This window comes from Hippoglossus stenolepis, chromosome 19 (assembly GCF_022539355.2).
Source record: "Hippoglossus stenolepis isolate QCI-W04-F060 chromosome 19, HSTE1.2, whole genome shotgun sequence".
NCBI classification, from domain to species: domain Eukaryota; kingdom Metazoa; phylum Chordata; class Actinopteri; order Pleuronectiformes; family Pleuronectidae; genus Hippoglossus; species Hippoglossus stenolepis.
Window position 1 is genome coordinate 4886323 of NC_061501.1, and position 20140 is coordinate 4906462.

A 20140-nucleotide genomic window follows, 5' to 3' on the forward strand; every position below is an offset into this window, starting at 1 on the left:
TTTTTAAAAATGAAACTGATGTCACAAATGCCTCCACCTACACTTATGAAACCAACATTTGAAAAGTTCACTCTCGAAGTTTTAACGAGTTTTCAATTTCATAATCACTAAAAATATACAGACTATAGGTGAAGAATAGTTTGTTCCTCTGATGTATTTTTATCTCTTCTTCCTGCTCTTACACACACTGTATCTGTATAATTTTTTCCCTCCTAAATCTTTTCAAATCCAACATAAATGTGTCACCTCATATTTTCCCGCCTTCTTTTCTTTTCATACTTTCCCTATTAAATTATTGCCCGTCTGTCTAAAATAGATTCATATCCGTTTTGCTTTTGGATGACACTAAGACAGGATTTCCCTTGAATTCATCTAATCAGTGTCAACACATAACATGGGTACGGCTGTATCTTTCCTAACAAGCTCTGCCATTGTGAATCCTTGTTCAGGACTAAAATAACATGAAAGAGGGCTAATAAAACAGACTTCAATACTCCAGGGCTGGCCCTATATCTTCTTACCCGTGGAATAGCAGGGGTACGCTCAACAATGTCAACAATCACAAGCAATTAGGAGCTCAGTGGCTCAGAGAGACTGTGGAGTACTGAGCAAACAGTTAACATCTCAGTCTGACAGCAAGAGAGAGAGAGAGATTAAGAAAACAGGGCAGTAAGATATTCGTCTTTCAGTGGTTTTCAACCATGGGTAGGACTAACACTGAAGCTAATCCAGAGCAAATAAGGTATTTCTCTGTGTGAGAACTTGGAAGGAGGGAACGTGGTGGGGAAATATGCTGTTATGTCTGAAACAAACTCATTTAGACAAGAGGTAAAACAGCAGAAAACGCCTGCCACTCCAGAAACCCATTCAATTGGCCAACTGACACCAATAATTCTACGGGAAATTTGATGCCAAATATTTTTTTACTTTCAAGGTCTGACATTTTGACCCATAATTTAGAAAACAGCTCTACTTTTAACCATTTTACTTCTGTAACCAGATGTGAAATGTCAAAACACAAAAAAGCAAACCCTTTCTCAAGCCATTAGAACAAAAAAATATATACAATACCTACCTACCTTTAATTTGTTCCTGCTTGACTATATGAGTATAAAAAAATAATAAAGTGGAAATTAAGTTTCAACTAATAAGTTTACTTTGAACAAACCACTGTTTGCTAAACAGTAGGACTGCATGTTACAATAATCTGGGAAATCACTGGGTAAAAGGATAAAATAAAGTGTTTCTTTACTTAAACTCCAGGCACAGCTAAAGTTTTCATGCTCAGCAGGGAAGGATACCAGATCAACTCTGAATTAATTAACAAAGGAATTAACTTGATTACATTTTTCCAATTATGAGGAGTAAATCCCATTGTTCCTACAGATCAATCATGGGAGAGGAGAATGGCTTAAAAAATTTTAATTCAAAATTTTTTAATTTAAAAATCCCTTTAATGGAGTCTGATGAAAATTAAAAAGAAAGAGTGCCTGAGTGTCATCAAATTCTGTCGCCTTACTTTGCAACAGAGTCCCAAATAGTCACTTGTTTCCCTTGTTCATCTCCTCTCTGCCTTCCTGCCGTAAGTGAGTCATATTTTATTTTTTACAAATTACCATTTTGTTCCCAAGGTTGGATCCCGAAGAGAAGAAAAAAGAAACTGCTTGAGTGATATGAGCCAGATACAGTCAAACGATTGTGGCACTTTCCACAACGAATGAATGCTGAGTTTGTTGTTATATCAATTATTATTAAATTTCACAAAGTAACATTGTCATTATAGTTTGTCCCTGGATGCAGGAATGCCACTGATGTCTGTAGAGATGTATAACTAAACACTGTATCTTTTCTTGACAATGCAAGAAACTCATTTTCCCTCAATTTTTAACATTAACATTGCTCAGAAAGTACAAATTGACTGGAATGTTTTCTATTGCTGTGTATTTGATCAAATTAACATGGTAACAGTGATAATCATCAAGAACCAATCAATCAAATACCAATAAAAGTTTTCTAGCACTGAAATGTGTTGGACACTCACCCAAGATGGGTCGATACTATAGGTGTGCTCATGGTCCTCAAGGTCCTCATGTATGGCCTGCTGGAACTCGTGCCTCAGCCTTCGTATCCGGTCATGGTTACTGGGAGCCATCTGACTGCTGTGGAAGAGAGAAACAGGAAGTAAGTTAGCGGGACTAGTCATTTCGAATCCAGATGAAACACTGAGCGGTTATTTAGAGGGTAATTTTCCAGCAAACTTCCACTCGGAAATAACACCTGGCACACCACTCTTGCCAGCATGCTGCTACAGATGCTTGTTCATTTTTTGAATAATTCACTTGACCACCCGAACACCCCTCTAAATTGTGTAGAGGATCCCCTTGATCTGACAGTCATTATTCCCTTTTGCATACCCGGCTGACATCACTTTATGCTTTTCTTCCTACACTCCCTCTCACCATCTATTGCTCCTTAACATCCCGATAACTGAAAGTGTCCCTTGTGCACCATTGTGAATGATGCATATCCCTTTTAGACTGCAGGAGAATATTGGCCTTTTATGGTACACAGTCATTAAACACTGTGGAAAACCCTCATTTACATCCCCTTCATTAAAGGGCTTTGAGGGGCCTGTCAATAGGAATCAATAGCCTTCCTTCAGCTTCATCAGGCTCTCCTTTTATCAGCAGCTACAGAGGCAGCACATGACAAAATGCATAATTATGATCAGACAACTGGCTTGATAATGGGCCTGCATTTATGCATACCACAGGGATGAAAGTGACCAAAGGTTAGGAATTTGTGCTGGGAGGGGATGGGAGCGTGGGGATGTAGGGAGTGGGATAGAAGGAAAAGGAGATAAAGGTAGGAGGGGTGTTCTTGGGTTTGGTGCTGAGGGAAAAAAGGGAAAGGTTAATCAAGAGCATGTGAGACAAGGGGAAGAAAGGAACTCAGCCGGTGTGAAGAAACCAAAATCGCCAGAAAGACAAAGAGCAGAGAAGCCCTGGTGGGTAAAATAAGGGGATAGGGAGAGATATAAAGCTAAAAACATTGTCAAAATGGACACTTGACTCGAGGACCTGTCACCCTGTCATTGTGCGTGTCCTCGGGAGTCGTACTTACAGGTGGCATGCCAGCAGTGGAAATGATTGCTTGCTTGGGCCCAGTGGATTCTGGGCACAATTACGGTGATAATTGCAGATTAGAATGAGCACATCCTTCTGATGATAATGGGCACGAAGACATGCTGCCAATCAAGCTTCATTAAAAGCCACAATAAATAGCAGCTCATAAATGACGCGAGGATCTCAGAGCATCCCCCTGAGTAGCACTTGGTGAAGTGTAGTTATCTTGTTATTCGTATTGCCTGAACAAAATCAATTGTATTAGTTATACTCCATTTGATTCCTATAGCTTTATATGTGTGGGAGTGCATTAGGCCTTTTATGTGGATGTGGGCAATTAAGTGGCTCACTGGGGTGTGAGGTGCCTTCTGCTTTTAGGCTGTGGGGTGATGGTGGAGTCCGTCTATTACTGTTCGTAATGTTGGTAAAAGAAGAGCTTCTGTGCATAGACTATATGTACAAATCTATGACAGCACTTATAGGCTAATAAAAGAAGAAATTTCCCTTTAAAATGTTGTAACTAATTGATAGACTAAGAAATAGCAGTTTCAGAAAGAGCTCTACATCTATTTGGTTTCATCTGTTTGTTATTGTCATCACCCGACTGCAGGTTTCTCTTAATATGTTTGCCTAAGCTTTACTGTGCACACACACAGCCATGCAATTGAGAAGGAAAAATTAAAAAGTATCAGCAATTCTGAGTTGATTCTGTTTATGTTTTCTCCTGCTAATGCATATTCTGAAATACAGGTCACCATCATCCCTGCTTGCTGAGAGAGAGAGAGAGAGGTCTGGTGGAAAAAGACCAAATATAGAACTGGAAAGCCCAATACATGCAATTAGCTTAATCCCTGAGGCTGGTCAAAGAGAAGACGAGGCTGACTCCGAACAAACAACCTCGTAAATTTTTAACTTTGACCCTCCAGGGAGGGTCATTGCTAGCATCAGCATCTCAAGCAGTCACGACCCGGCTAGAGGAATCAGGGGGTGCAGTGAGAGCCAGCTGGGGATCCAGACAAAGACATTCAACCCAGGCTATAAACAAGACTACGTGAGTCCATATACACTCACAACATTAGATGACCTATTGCCCTTCTCTCACCCACTAAAGCATCAAGAAAGAGGAATGGCCTTCATCGCTCCAGTATGTGGTGGATAAGTGGTGGGGTGTGCACTGCAACAAGATCAGCTGAGACAAGATCTCCAGAAAATTAAAGAAATAGCAGCACAGCACTTCATATTATTTTCCCAAGAGCTACAAATGGAAATTGCATCAAATATGGGTTGGGAGTGGGGGTGGGATTTAACTTGGGATGAATTTGTCATGGTAGTTCAAAGGAGGCCTGTGCAATATCTAGATTATCTTTAGGGGTGTCCTCCATCCAGCATGGGGGGAGTTGATGGGATTCTTGGAAAGCACTCCATGTAATTATCCAGTGTAAATATATTCATATGGAAAGAAAAAAGAGCTGTACGATAAGCAGTGACGAAGGGCAGGAATCTACCACAAAGTGGCATCAGAAGCTGCGCTATCACAGCAATAGTCGACAGAAGGCCTGTCTTCATTCATAAAGAAGATGGATTCTGCTGCCTTCCCTGAGAGCTCCTCAGAGCTGGGGTCCCTCAATGCATAATTAGTCAGCATGATCGTTGCTGATGCATCAGGTGTCACTTCTTTCCAGTTCCCCCATGAATACATCAGTGTCTGTAATAGGCCTGAAGAACAAGAAGTGTGAGAAAAGATTGGGGGGAAAACCTGGTAGCAGTTTATGTTTGAAGATCACCTCAGCAGTTAGGATGGATGTGTCCATGATGCCAGCAGTATAAGGCTATGAAGGGATAGGAATGAGCACTGCTCATCACTTTGCTATAAGCCATGTCATGTTTATGCTTAAGGGAAAATGTCTGCATCATGATCGTATGAGCTTACAGGGCTTAATCCCGCTGCAGTTTTTTTCTTATGAAAGTCCTCTTTTTAAAATGTAATTCAATGGAAAATAGGATACTGCCCGTAAAGCAATTAAAAAACATGGGGGAGATAAAGTATCCATATGCCACAGAATTTTCACAGCCAGCATCTTCATTCGGGCCTGCATAATGAGGTCTGTTCAAAATTCATTTGTGTGTTTGCAGACTGAAATGTCAGCACATGGCCTCTCAGGGTGGCAATGCTGCTCCCATATGCATGCAAACATGCCCACGCAACGCAGGCTGCAACACACAGACGTAGAAAGAGACACAAAGACGACGACACACACTCACTATCTCACTTTCCCCGTCTCCTCACTTTACAGACACTCATATTCAGTAAAGTCACACTACTGCTGTATTTACAGATTGGGTGAGAGCTTATTCTGAGGGCTTACCGGGTGAGGTGAACCTGTGAATTCACAGGCATGCAGAGTCATGTCAAACAACAAGGATTCAGGCCTGTTTGAACAACAACAGACTCTCCACTGATCTCCTCCCCCTCCTCCCGCTGCTGCTCCAACTCATCCTTGTCTTATTTAGAAAGGATTAAAAGTAGCTGAAGTTGGGAAATACCATATAATACAACAAAAATAAGACCCAAGCTCCCTGAACTTGTTATGAATGTAGATTTGTGACAGAATCAAATGTTAAGGTTTTATTCATACCCCCTTGCAGGGTTACAAGCTATAAAGCAACTCCTTTATTTGGGCATTTGTTTAGTAAAAGGCTATGAAAGGGCAGTTGTATGAATATCTCTATATGCGGACATATGTGTGACCTCCATCCCACCTGTGTTTTCAAACCTGACCTGTGGACAGGGGTCATGAGCCCTCTGAGGCAGCAGTTTGAGGTATGTGGATGCCTGTCTGTGTAATAGTCATCCCTTGATCCGGGAGGATTTGGCAGATGTCTCACACACCACAAGGCTTAGGCCAAGGATGCATAGTATGCCACAGTCCCCCTCTTCGCTTCTGTTGGTGGATCAAAGCCACAGAAAGTCTCGGCATGTCCTATAAACATGCAACTGGCCAATAAAGGAGTAATCCAATCACTGAGAGTGCAACATGGGTCATATGAGCATACCTAAGGCCAGGGGCCAATCCCAGCCAATCAGAATGGAAAACACAGAATGTTATAATCCTGGAGATAATATTTCATGATATGAAGTTTGACAGGAGTTGTCACAGACTTGTTCATTTCTGACTAAAGTAAAAAAGGCTGAACTGTTAAGGCTCCGGTCTGACTTTTAAATCAGGCGGTCTGTTATTTCTTATCTGATCACTGTTGATTGAAATTCTATCAGATTGTCTGGTTTCTTGCTCTGGCCCCAGTATCTCAACGCAGCAGATGAGGGGGCAGGCTTCTTAAGTTTGGGCCCTTTGGCAATCTCGCATCAAGTCAAAGGCTTAGCTCATCTTTATTCCATCGCCCTGTGGACTTTCATTTATTTCAAAGACACAGAGATGGGGCATTTTTTTGGGGAGATGGACAGCCTTTGGGACCTACTGCGATGATTGAAAAAGATTAGATATGCATTACCGCAGGTCATTTTTGAGGCGGGAAAGGGACAAAGATAAAACATTTTTTTAGATCCTTCAGAGGAAATCGGCATACATCGGCCAATCGGCTGTGATTTCTGCTGCAATCAAATGAAAACAGTTAAAGCATATATTTCCTTCCACTTTCTGCTCTCTATATCCCAGCTTAATAAAAATATCCCAGTTCGTTCTTGCCTCTCCTTCATTTTTTCCCTTTTCGTTCCCATGTGTTTTATCTCTGAATGCCTCGGTCCTCCTCTGTGGTAACAAGGATAGGTCATGAATTCCCTTCTGTCTTCCTCATCCTCTCCCACTAGCCTGGTAAGTGACAGCTGCAGGCCGGACAAAGGCCTGATAAAACCATGGATTTGTCAGGCTCTGACTTCACCCATGTCCTCCTGTGACTGATGCACTGACATTGGCGTCTCGCCAGCTGAAATCCCCACTTCTAGATGGGGGCTCTTTCTGTGAATGTGTGTGCATGCATGTCTATCTATGGTTCCTTTCAGACTCCATATGGAGTTCTCGGGGGTCCTCAGAGGCCATCATCTGGGCTGACTGCCTAGACCATGTTAGTGACGTGACTGGGTAGCATGGAGCTCTGATTAGCAGGGGAAAGAAGCAATTTGTGTTGAGCTGCTCCCTCCTCCAGACTGTCCAACATGACTGGCCTCTGGTGGGCCGTTCATCTCCCACTTCCCTGGAGTGAGAATGGAGATATAGCTCTGCCCTGAAGGGAACCACAGAGGATTGTCCTCTAGGAAATGCAGCTCATAGAAAACCAAGAAAAGGGGCAGGCCTGTGGTTATCCCTTGGTCCCTTTAGAAATACACACCCTTCTGTATTTCAAAAGGCCAATTTTCCCCAGCTCACATATCCCCTGCCACCCGGCCTGGCTCAACTTCACCCCAGTTTGCTTTATTACCACAAAGACATGTGCTCCAATCACTCCTTCCTACATGTCATATATATCTTTCTCACTTTCATTCTTCTGTTTAAGGGAATTGTCAAACTACAGGTGCAAGAGAGCAATCGGCCTGACAGCTGTCTACATGTGAGACACCATCAATGCCTTCTGCCCTGCCTTCTCTCTGGCAAGTTTTACGGCTTTGGTTCCAAAGTAAACGCACTTTAGATGAGTAACAGTATTTTTGTTTCTGTGCTGGGCAGTGCGATTGGTTTATTCATATTCGGAAGAAAAAGAGGTGTGACTTAAAAAACAAAAAAAGGAACTGAAAATAGTTTTTGTTGTTTTAAGACATCCAGAATGTGGTCTTTGGATTTAATGCTGAAGCGAAAGAGGCCTGGATGGCAATCTACAGACAAATGAAATGACAGGAGGCAATGTCGTGGCAGAGCCAGCTTGATGGCCAGAAGATTCTAGTAAATAAAAGTTAAAAAATGAAAAATGTTAATGCTCAGGTGCAGTTCAGAAATGAACCAATTATTCAACTGATCTTGTGAGGCAGATTGCAGCTGCTCTAGCTCAGAGTGAAGAACAGTGACAAGGTCAGGGTGGCTGTCCATTAGAAGTGAATGCAATTTACAGAGGTTGAAAAATATATTTTACTGTAAAATAAAAAGGCTTGAAATGTTTGACTGTAAAAATGTGGTCATGTGTGTTGCTTGTATTATCATTTATCTTTAAAGGTAAGAGCAAACCCAGTAAATGCTGTATAATACATTCTATGAAAACTCCCCACAAGATTAATTTAGCTATTGCATCAAATTCAATCGAGGGCAAACCAGTTTACATCCAGCGGTACCAGTGTTTTTTTCTGAGTGGCTTCTTCTGAGTGACGCTGAGACGCTTTCATACAGCTAACACGTTGTACAAAGGGGGAGGCCCAACATTAACATGGCGTGCTCTCTTAGAGTGCATGGAGTGCATGATAAGAACTTCATCCACCTCTATTGCTGGCAACTTATCTATATGTTATTTTCTGGGAAGAGAGGAGCGAGGCGGCTCCTAACTGACAGCTGCGTCCATGAAGAAAGAGATGAACTTTGAAGTTAAAGCCCCTAATCCTAGTCCATTGATTCAGAGGCACTTGCTCACTCTGAGAGAGAGAGAGTTGGGTTTGGAGTATGGCTCGGACTGTGTAATGCATTCACACAGTCAGAAACACACACACACACTCACACATGCATGCACACACATCAGAGTAAGTGCCACTTTGAAATGAGACAAAGCTGCACTGCATGCTGATGATTAAAGCTAATCATGTGTTCACAAGTTGCAAAGACAGACAAAATTAATTTGCTGGATCGTGCCCCAGACCCTTTAATGCTGCAAATCTTTGATTTTCAAAGAACCATATAAACAGCAAGATAAAACACATGTGACAGCCCAAGTTTCATAACAGGGTGAATAATTATCTTCAAATAAAAAAAATTGTCCCCTCACTGCAGTGTTACAGTGGTTTATGTTGTTCAGAGACATCTGATGAGTCTACATTCTTCTGCAGGGTAAGCAGAGTGACGAGTCAGTCTTAAATAAGGTGTGAAGGCCACAGGATAAAGTATCCGTCTAAACAGGTTAGCTCAGCTTTTATGAGCCCATCAGGCTTTAAAGACAGCTTTTACGAGATATCAGCTAGCTAGACACTAAGAGGGGAAAAGCGAAGTGAGCTGGGGGTATACTATATTACTTAGGTTTCCAGTATACTCATTTATGGACCCTGACACCAAAATACTTGGTCTAAGTATAGGTTGGCGCCGTGAAATATGAAATATATGGTTGCTGCATTTTGCATTATGTGACCTCAAATGAATTCCCCGTGAGACTGATATGTTCCAGTGACAAGTCACCTTTGCAGGTTTCTCTTTTGAGTAACACTCCAAAACCCAGAGAGGGAGAGACGAGACTTTGGAAAAAGCACAAATTATTGTCAGCACTTGGAAAGAGAAGCCAAGTAGATCCTGTGACAAGTTTGTCAAAGCAAGTGTTGATATTGTAAATGCTGATGCCACATTTGAAGCTAATAAACTGCAGAAGGAAAGTGAGTCAACTGTTGTAAAATTAACGAGAAAGAAAAAATAATAAAAAACCTGAAACCAATTAATTCTCTGAACTGTGACGTATAAAAAGAGAAAACTGGGACACTTCCTGTTGTTCATGTTTCTCAGTCTTGGTGCACTGCCACAGATACAGTCTCACAATCATCTCCAACCTGCTAAACCAGGTCCAGCTGAGCTCATCACAGCTGTGAGATCCCACAACCCCCACCCCCCCATCCCCCGCCAGACCTCTCCTTCCCACTTGACTTACTTTTTTCACTTTGCATTTCTGACGCTGCCTCATCCCTCAGCCTCTCCCGTTCTGGAATTGTTAGTGTGGCACAAACCGGCACATTTCTTTTTTTTAAAGTGCAGTGTACCAGTGCCTCGGCAGGAAAACAGACAGTGTGGAGGGATGCGATTCAAAGACAGGTTAAGAAGTGAGTTCCTGCTAAAAAGCTGAAATGGGGTGAGATTTTACTCAAATAAAAATAGTTGGGGAAATCAGCACACAAACAAATATTATCAAGTGCACTTTTCAAAACAACTCATATTTTAAGTGGTGGTAAATTGACCTTCACGCTTAGTAAAAATGTCATCACACACAACACTGTAATTACACAGTACGTTGCCTCTGGTCAACTTTTTACGAGTTTCAGATCATTTCCAAATTAATGATTTACTCACTATTTTTTTTTTTTTATGTCAACCTGCAGGGAGTTGAAACTGACAAAGAAAATAGAAAGAAATAATCAGTTAGAATTCGTCTCTTGAATGTCTGAGCCTTTCAAAACCAATTGGACGTATCCACACAATCCCTATTTGCATCTGTGTGGTGATGTAATGATATTGTGCTGTGGTTATTTCCAAGAATAAAAGCCAGCATGATATTCATTGTGTTTGAACAGTATTCCACAACTTTACTGTTTATTCTCTGTTAACTGATAACACTATTGTGTGATGACTGAATATCAGTGGTTGCCTGCAGAGCTGGAGAAACGCATGATGTTGAATTGTGACGCTACATTATAAGCTTTTAAACACTGTTATGCTCCTTTAATATTCAAAGACATCAGCATGTGAATGAGCAGGGAATCAAGAAGGTGATGAAGGTGTTCACTGACCCTCTCTTTGCTTTTCTTGCACGTTGCTTGAGTGACACGTGATATTTAATGAACGGCTAATATTAGATTTCAGTTGGGCCTGGGCAGAGCTGATGCATTGACCATATATTACATATGTGCTCAGAAATGTATTATTAACATCTGGTGCATCATTTTCAGGAGGACTGCATGGCTGATGTGGAAGGTTCACTTCTTCACTGCTGCATTCAGTGGTCACACATGCATACATTTAAAAAAATATATATATCTTTTTTTCCGCATCTAACAAGCAGAGCAGATATCCTGTCTTTTATTAGGGCACTGAGGTCTCCCAGGTTCACTCTCCAAGGCCTGCACCACAAAGTATCCCCGTTTTACGCCAGCACGACATCACACAGGGCTGAATGCTGACAATCGCTCCCCTCTCCAAATGTCAGAGGATGACGCTCAGCGGGCAAGCTGTGATGCATGGGTAAATAATTCACGCCAGGCCTTGGTCGCTCTACTCGCCATCCCGTACTCAAGCAGCCCACAAGTCCTCTCCTCCACGACCCCCCGTGCAGCTGCTACTTCCTCTATACATAATTAACGAGGAGGCACAGTGTGATGCCCGTCAGTCAGAGTGGCGCTAGGGCCAGGGCCACTTTAAACAATAACAATATTGATAGTGGGTGTAATAAAGCAGAATTAAAAAGATGGGCTACTGTGATTTTTTTCTCCTGGCGCAGCTGGTCCCTGCTTTAAGTGGGGAGGAGAAAGGAAGGGGGGGGGGGGTGGTTTTACTTCTAGGGAAGGGATAAATGTACAGAAAAAAAGAGGGGAGGGAATAGAAGTAGAAGAGGGGAACTGTTACCCCCCTCCCTCCCGTCCTCAATGGCTGCTCTTCTGTACTCTCCATTACTGGATTAGGTCCTGGAGTCCTCCTCTGAAAGCCATCGGGAGGGAAGAGGTAGGAGGTCAGGGGTTATGACCTTTAGTAATGGCCACGCACACAGACAAGCGTAAAGAAGAAAAGATGGAGATGGCAACATCGTTTCAATTTAGGCCATCAGTGTTGTGTAATAATCAATATGTCGGTCAAGAGGTTGGCAGTCACTGACAGATGGAGAGACAAAAAGAGGAAGAGTGAAAGGACAATAATGAGAGAATATGAGGTAAAAACACTAATTAGTGTTCATATAAGAGTAATTTGTCTCCTGTCTTAATACATAGATGAATCATAAACATCAATAAGTGATTAACATAATTAGTTTAACACAAATAAAATCTACTTTTGAACAAGACAAAATATGCTAAAAGTAGAAATTCTTATTCATGTGAAAATCAGTTGGAGGCTGTTGCACAGACATGAATGTGACCCGTTGCAATCATTCCTGTTTGTTTTCATGCTTTTCAAACTTAGTTTGCACACCTCTCAAAACATGCTAGAGAGATCTGTTGTGTTTTTTTTTCACAGTGAAATCACTTCCTCAGCTATTTCCTTTACACAAGGGACCAGCTGATCACCCTGGAGACCAGGACAAAAGACATGCAACTGAGATCTGAGGATGAGGAGGAAGAATGATGCGACAAGGAAAGAGAGCTGGTTCCAGACAACAGAGACTGATGGAGAACAGTGTATCTTCCTTCTCTCATCATGGGCAATGCAAAGATCACTGGACAACAAGATGGACGAGCTGACGGCCCTTGTTCAGAATCAGATTGTAGTGTTGTGTGTTTCACAGAAACATGGCTACAAGGAGATGGTACAGATCCCATTACTGTCATAGACCGTTTTCAGATGGTTCTGGAGGACAGGATCTGCAGCTCTGCAGTTCTGCAGCCCAGACAATGAACTGTAGCTGTGGGGCCACATGCACAATACATATCTCACATCAACACCTCAGTTAACCTGGCAACCGTGTGTGGCGTCATCTGCCCTGTTACTACGTCATGATCTCAGGGGACTTAGACAAGACCCTCCCCACTTTCACTCAGTTTGTGGAAAAGAGTAGTCAGCATCCTGAGCCAGCTGAGGCACATTACTTTTTGCACATTTGTATTTGAACATTTTCCTACTCACTTTATTCTATATATGGTGGTTTTTAATTTCCCTAATTGTGTGTTATCGCAGTGGTAACAATGCAATTTGCTGTCAGGATCATTAAAGTTTATGTGACTCTGGCTAGAAATTGTTTTCAATCTTTATGCACGTGAGACACATTCACATATCAAACCCACTGGTCCTCCTGACAGGTGCTTTACAATGCTGTAATGCATTTGTATCAGCCCATAAATTCACAAAGTCAAATCAGTGAAGAAGAAACTCTGCCATTACCGCTATCACCCATCAACCTCCAGGAGCCTTACATATGTTAATGCCCCTTCAACCTGTGACCCTCACATTCATGACATCATTATCAGCCCAGCCAGACATAATGTTGGCCTGTCACCGCTATGATCTATGGTCACAGTGGCTCTCCCTCTTAATGAAGCCATTGCGCTGCCTTAAACTGCTGAAGCCGCGACGAGCCTGGCATAGCCGTCGCTCAGCTTAATGTGAGTACACATCCATCATCTTACATCAGGCATCAATCAATCAAAAGCCCCCATGACAGCTGGTAGCCCTGCACCCCCCTCACAACGACCACCGTACACACACACACACACACACACACACACACACACACACACACACACACACACACACACACACACACACACACAACTCATTGGCTGTGATCATGATCTCAATTATCATCATGACCGCAGGCCAACACTTCCCCTGTGACCGACATGCTAATCAGGAGCACTGGCAGTCAATAATCAAGGCTCGGAAAAGGCCATTGGGTACAGAACTGGTCAAGTATAATTATATCTCTTAATGTTAATTGGCCTAAATGAATAAGCTTGGACCTCAGGAGAAACTGACAAGATCTGGAGGGGACTAAAGTCAACTTACAACACTACACGGTAAGTGGTTCGATTTTTATTAAACATGCGCATGTATTCAAAAAGCCAATCCTGTGACATGGCAGCGAAGCCATGATCCTAAAGTGTCTTTGTCCTCCCCAGAGATTTAGAGGGTCATAACTTACCATGTCCAGTCTTACCAAAAGCTATGAGGTCAGCTGTGACAGGCTTTTAGTCAACAAGACGGTAACAATGGCGGAGTTCTCCGTGCACCCACATTCTTATGCACAAACACCCCCTCCCCCAAGTAGCAGAGGCAGCAGCTGAGGTGGGTCCCAGTGGTCTCCTGTCCTGTTGTTTCTTTTCAGCAACATGGATTTGAATCTAACTTGACTGGGCTTTAGTTTCTTCATGTCTGTCAACAGACAGCTAGTGTGGATGATATTGCATCTGTCTCTTCTGTGCAGGCGATTATTGGACTTCCCCAAATATGAGCAGTTATCACAAACCAGATCACAGTGTAATCTCTTTTAATCCTCTGACTAAACTGCTTCTGAGGCAGAAAAAACAAGAGCTGCAAAGAGAGGGAGGGGGTAGAGATGAGAGAAGGGCAGCAAAAAGAAAGAGAACTGTACAGAAGCAGAGTCTGTGTCCTCAATAACAGACATCTATCTAATTAACCTCCTCCACTGAGAGGAACTCCTGTCTGGCATTTTAGGAGTCATGAAAGGATACTGCAGTTTCATGAGAGGGATCAGAGTGGACATCACAGCGATAAGAAAAAATAGATAGAGCACCTCTTATGTTATTCTATCTCATAACCCACTTCCTCCCTTTGGCAAGGCTATATGTTCATGGGTAAAAACCCTATAAGGAGCCACATTTTAAATGTGACACAGCAAAGCACTCAGCCAAGCTCCTAATGCACCTTGTAATGTCCAAGAGAATTATTCAGGCCTGGTTAGGTGGCTGACTTTGGTGCTGGGGTTTAAGGTTAGACTGCAGTTTCAGTGAGGGGAGCTGAGAGACACTGATGACAGAACACTGTCACCTTCAGGTGGTTTAAGGAATGGGTGACAGGGATGACTTCTTGTGACGGCGCTCCCAGAGTCCCAGACGAGTCAGGGAGGATTAGCCACAAAGCGGTCATGGGTTCGCCCACAGATGGTGACCGTGGTGGCTGATGTGTGAATGAACGCACCAGCGAGTCAAAACTACATCTGCTTGAATACACACACATGTATGCGTGCACACTCGGACACACAAAATGCTCATTATCCCTAAACTCCAGCTTGGGTTGGAGGGTGGGAGGTGGGGGGCATCAGAACAAAAGCATTAAGTAGGAGTGAGCCCTTTAATTATGGGCCAGTGTTCGCAGAACTCTCAATGGAGCTGAGAACAATAGAGGTCTTTGGTAATGCTCAACCTGCTGAGTTAACACATATTCTCCAGGTATGACAAAACACACACATACACTCACACACACACACAAAGCCACTGGCCATGCCATGGAAATGAAGCAATAATTGCCTCGTTGGTAACTGAGAAGTGAGTGGCCAGTCTGAGCGGAGACAGAAATATCTGAAGCACATTAATTTAGCTTTCCTCTTACACCAGTGAATATCCTATTATTTACCATCATCTCCAGCGTTTGATTTAAACCTACTACTGTATGTGTACAGTACTTACCTGAATATATGATTACTAAATGAATTTTGAGTGAGTGCAGAAAACAAGAGGAAATTAGTTTATTTCACGTAATTTTTCCTTTAACTTTTTGTATTCCTCTGTGATTTCTTGTGAATTGCTAAAGACCATAAACGCCTCATATAATGCGAGGCCATTAAAACGCACAATTCCCAACAGCTGTACGCTCTGTAATAAAATGTTATTCATGGCTTAAAGGATGGTAAAGACATGATACTAAGTGAGTAAATTGGCTCTCCTATGGCCTCCCAGTGTGGCAAGGTGTCCGGGAATGTGGGTCCGTGTACTGAATGTGTGAAGGATGAGACCTATAAATAAATGGAGTGCTGATGGTGACCATATGACCGTATGAGAAGTGACAGCTTTCCCTGTCAGTACATTTGACAGGCTTAGGGATAACTCCACATGCCTGGCAAATTGGATTGGAGCTCTGGTGGCTTTGCAAAGGGAAAAAAAAAGATGAATCCCTCCCTGCCTCCTTCTTATCCCCCCCCTCTATCTTTTTCTCCCGCTCACTTTTACCCCCCATTTTCGGGAATTCAAAGAAGTGAGAAATGAGCTGGTAATGGGTAACAGTTTCTATTTCATGTTTTAAAGTCTGAGCGGGAGGCCGGCAGGGGAGCTGATAAATCATCACTGGTGCAGATTGAAAAACATTATCACCTATAAACAGTCCAGCTCCCTCCCCTTATTCCATGAGAGCACTGGCAAGGTGATCTTCTGAAGAAGACGGGGAGAAGGACAAGAGAGCAGGCTTTTGAAACTTCTGACAGCACGACAGCGTCTCAAGGACACCATTGGGTCAACTGAGAAAAACAACATTAAAGAGACTCAAAATGGATACCTTCAACAACACCTAACATCCCAAGAGTCAGGCGTCTGCACACTTCACAGTAGAGCCCAATTCAACAACAACAGGAGACACTTACTGAGAAAAAGAATGAAATCAGCCCGACAAGTGGTATCAAAATGTTCTCAAAATAGCTTTAACAGGCCAGTCAATATGGCAAAGCTTAACTTATGCCATACACGGGGATCTTGTAAAGATTAATAAGATGGGAGAAGAGAGAGAAAAAAGTACATTGATGTGTAAAAGAGAAGCAAAAACTTCAATGAGCAAAAGCAGCTGGTGGCAGTAAACAGTGGTTGCCAATTGGCCAGCGCTCACAGAACGCTAATCTCCAAAGCAGGGCGTGGTTACCGTGTTAAAAATGTAACAAGTCAATTTAGCTTCCAAAAGTCACTTTAACATAAGTAACAGGAGGGACTGGGTACTTTTTTTCTGGCACTTTTGGATCTGATATTAGAACATTTTATAGGGATTGAATGAATGTTGTATCTACAACCAAGAATGTATTGGCTTAACCAGGGAGAATAAAAAAACATTGACAAATTTGTCTCGATAAATGACTAAATATCAAGATTTACTCAGGAATCAAAAGGAAAATCTTTAAAAATCCATTCACAGCCCACAAGGATAATGGTGTTTATGTGCTTGTATGTGTCTGGCCCATCATGCCGCTTTCTTTTGAGAGCGGATGAAGCTGGGTGACGTTTCTGCTCCTCATATTGTAGCTGTGTTTATTGTAATATTTCTTTAGAAACTGAAACCCTGACATTTTACTTCTGGTAGGTTAGTTTCCTTAGCAGAAAGACATATTTGCACAAGGTTATCACAATATTCCCCAAGTGGGTGATTTCCAAACTTAAAAAACATGAATTGGCTATTGCTCCAGTAAATCCAATATTCTTGACTGCCTGTGTAATTTCAGTAACAGCAACATTGCACAACAAGTGCTAATAGCTTCACATGGCAACTCCTCTAAAGACACATTCAGATTAATTTCCTGTGTTGAATGGGGATAGATACACGTGGCAGGCTCACTCCAGACATGTGAGGTACCAGGATATAAAGCCGACAAAGTTTATGTGGCCACGTTTAGAGGAATGAGAGCTTGCCACATGCTCTGGCCATTGTGCTCCTTCAAGAGTAAAATGTATGATAATGGACTCGAGACCTTTACTTTGCTCGTCAACAGCGCAGACGGAGTCATCATATAGTCAGGCTGCCTCCCACACTCATGTGCACACATGTGCAGAAATATGAGCATGTAGATGGAAATGTGTTCTCAGAAATAGCTTTTGACAAACACAGAAACATAAAATGTTCAACTCATGCATTCATGCACAAGATTCCATAATCTCCAATGCTCCTGTCCAAGAATAAATGGTCTGTATTTCTCTAGAGCTTTTCTAGTCTTGACCACTCAAAGCACTTTACAGTACAGTTTTGTTATTCACCCATTCACACACATATTCATCCAGTGTATCAATGTGTAGCTTTCTCTGTCACACATCTCTCACACTCTGCCAGCAGACCTGTCAGGAGCAATTTGGGGTTCAGTATCTTAAGGACACTTCAGCAAGAGGCAGCCTGGGATCAAACCACCGACCTTCTGTTTAGTGGACGACCCTCTTTATCTTCTGTGTCATAGCCAGCCACAAATGAATAGACAAGCACTTATGCCCAAATTGTCTATTTTACATGTTGATTACAACATATCTTATTTGTTAAATCTGTACAAAAATCTGTGGACTTTAGAGGTGCTGGTCAGTTCATTTGATTACATTAAAAAGGTGAAGCTGTTTCCTCTGCTTCCAGTCTCTATGCTAAGCTATGCTAACTGGCTACAGGTTTACATTGAAGTGGCGGACACAAGGGTGGTTTCGATGTTCTCACCTTACTTGCAGCAAGTGGCAGGAGGAAAAAAGTTTCCAAAAAGTCAAACTCTTCCTTTTAAGTTAAATGCATGAAACACGTTAGGAAGCGTTTAACACATAGCACACACACAAACATGCTCTCACTAAGCCAGGCTGGATTAATTTATACGAACAAAGTATAAAAGAAAAACACAAGGACAACATTGTCTCCTCCAGGCAGACACATGTCTACCCAACCTCAGCGTCTGATTTCACATGGCCGTCTCAACGATCACACGTTACAACGTTTGAGATTGACAGCTGCTGTCGAGAGCCAGAGATTCCTGCCATTACAGAGCCATCTCATCCATTTACTTGCAGATCAATGGGGCAGTTACTGAAATGGCCCTCGGAGCAGTGTGTCATCCAGCCCAGACGCTTTAACCGCTTCGGTCGTGCACTAACTCGCTCACCTGAACCCTTCTGTCTCATCAGGGCTGTCCTCTCTCAACTGAGCTGTTTGTTTTGGGAGATGGATTCTGAGACAAGACCCCGACCCGGACCAGTGAGTCGCTTTACAGTCTGATGGCAGCGGCCAGACGGGCTTTTGTTAGCTGGTGTCTCTTTACAGCTGATTAACAGGTCGCACGGAAACAAAGTCACATCATGAATAAGTGATGAATCCGTGTGGACACTGCCAAGTTCCCTTTTAATTAAATTAAGTCACAATTCAAAATTAGAAAAAAAGAGAGAAGAGGGGAGAAAAAATTGACTCCCCTCCTCATTTGGACAGGAAAGTTAGGTACGATTGCAGCCTGGATTAACGACTCATAATAAATATCAGTGATGATTCTTGCTGAGGCTTCATTTCAAAGTCACCACACATCGAAGGAGACTCAAACTGACTGAAACACCCGCACAGGGTTCAAAGGAGCCTTGGACAACACTGTTTTTTGCATAGCTCTTTTCTCACATGCACACAAACACACACATACACACACCCATTCTTTTCAGGATGGACTTACTGAACGCCCTCCAAAGAGAAGGAATCAAATAAAGCCGTCAGTAGATGGAGATTAAAAGAAGTGCTACACAGTAAAAATCTGATTTATGGAGCTCAGGCCAGGTTGCTACGGGGGTTTTGGTGCCATGGTAACCCAGTGAACGGGGAGGTCGAAGGGGCGCTTGAATAAAGAGCCGTAGAATTGGGAGAAAAGAAAGGAGACTTTTAACCTCTCACTGTTCACATCTTTTCGTCAAGACTGGAGCCTTTACCAGGCTAATGCATAAAGGTAGAGTTTCAATAGAGGGGTCAAAGTCCTCTTCGTAAATTACGAAAGCCTTTCTTTTTGTTTCCATTCAGGCCAGAACAGATGAGACAAAGACTTAAATGCAACAAGTTCATGATTTTAACTCCATGGAAATGGCTCCTTTAATCGACATCTTCATTTCTGTTGCTCTCTTTCCATTCCCTCCACCTCTCTCCACCTCCTTCCCTCCTCCATCTCTCCACAGTCCTTTATTGTCAGTCCACTGCAGCCAGTCTCAGGCCAACCGGCCTGTGAGGCAGTCCTGAGACCCACCGTGGTTCGTGGTGTGTTGTTGTGTTCTGTCTGTGGGGGCAGTCCTGTGCCATGCTGCTGTTTCCGGGGCCAAGGCCCTTTACTATTGTCTGCTGCCATATGGAAGCCAGCACCAACATGGAGATAAGCCTGTCCTCATGCTGTTCCCTGACCTTCTCAGGCACCCAGCTGGCACTAAATGCAGAAATAATTATTATCCCAATTACCCAGGCCAACTCTGTCGCCTCTTCTCTTTGTGTGCTTATAGGGTGTGGGGTGGGGATGGGTGGGGGGTCCTCTGTGGAGTGCCGGGGCTTACGCTGGAGGAAGGTCCCTCACTAAAACTAAGAGGTTTATTCTCATGTTAGCCTTATACAATGAATATTAGCTTATTACAACATTACTACACAAGCAATCATGGGCCGGACCACACCCATCTTCATACTCTGGCTGAATTTTGATCTAAACTACACACTTTTATTGTTTTTTTGGTACTATCTTGTATGTATGTGATGCTATACTGGTGATAAAATCTGTCCACA

At 42.7% G+C, this 20140-nt stretch overlaps 1 protein-coding gene across 2 annotated transcripts in view; it reads right to left on the reverse strand.

The window, feature by feature from the left end:
- LOC118098540 (partitioning defective 3 homolog) overlaps nt 1-20140 on the reverse strand; it is a 345845-nt gene that overhangs the window by 20401 nt on the left and 305304 nt on the right. For both annotated transcript variants that reach the window (XM_035142467.2, XM_035142463.2), the window contains one exon: nt 2042-2159. In XM_035142467.2, coding sequence (XP_034998358.1) covers nt 2042-2159 — 118 coding nt within the window. The remainder of the gene's footprint in view (nt 1-2041; nt 2160-20140) is intronic.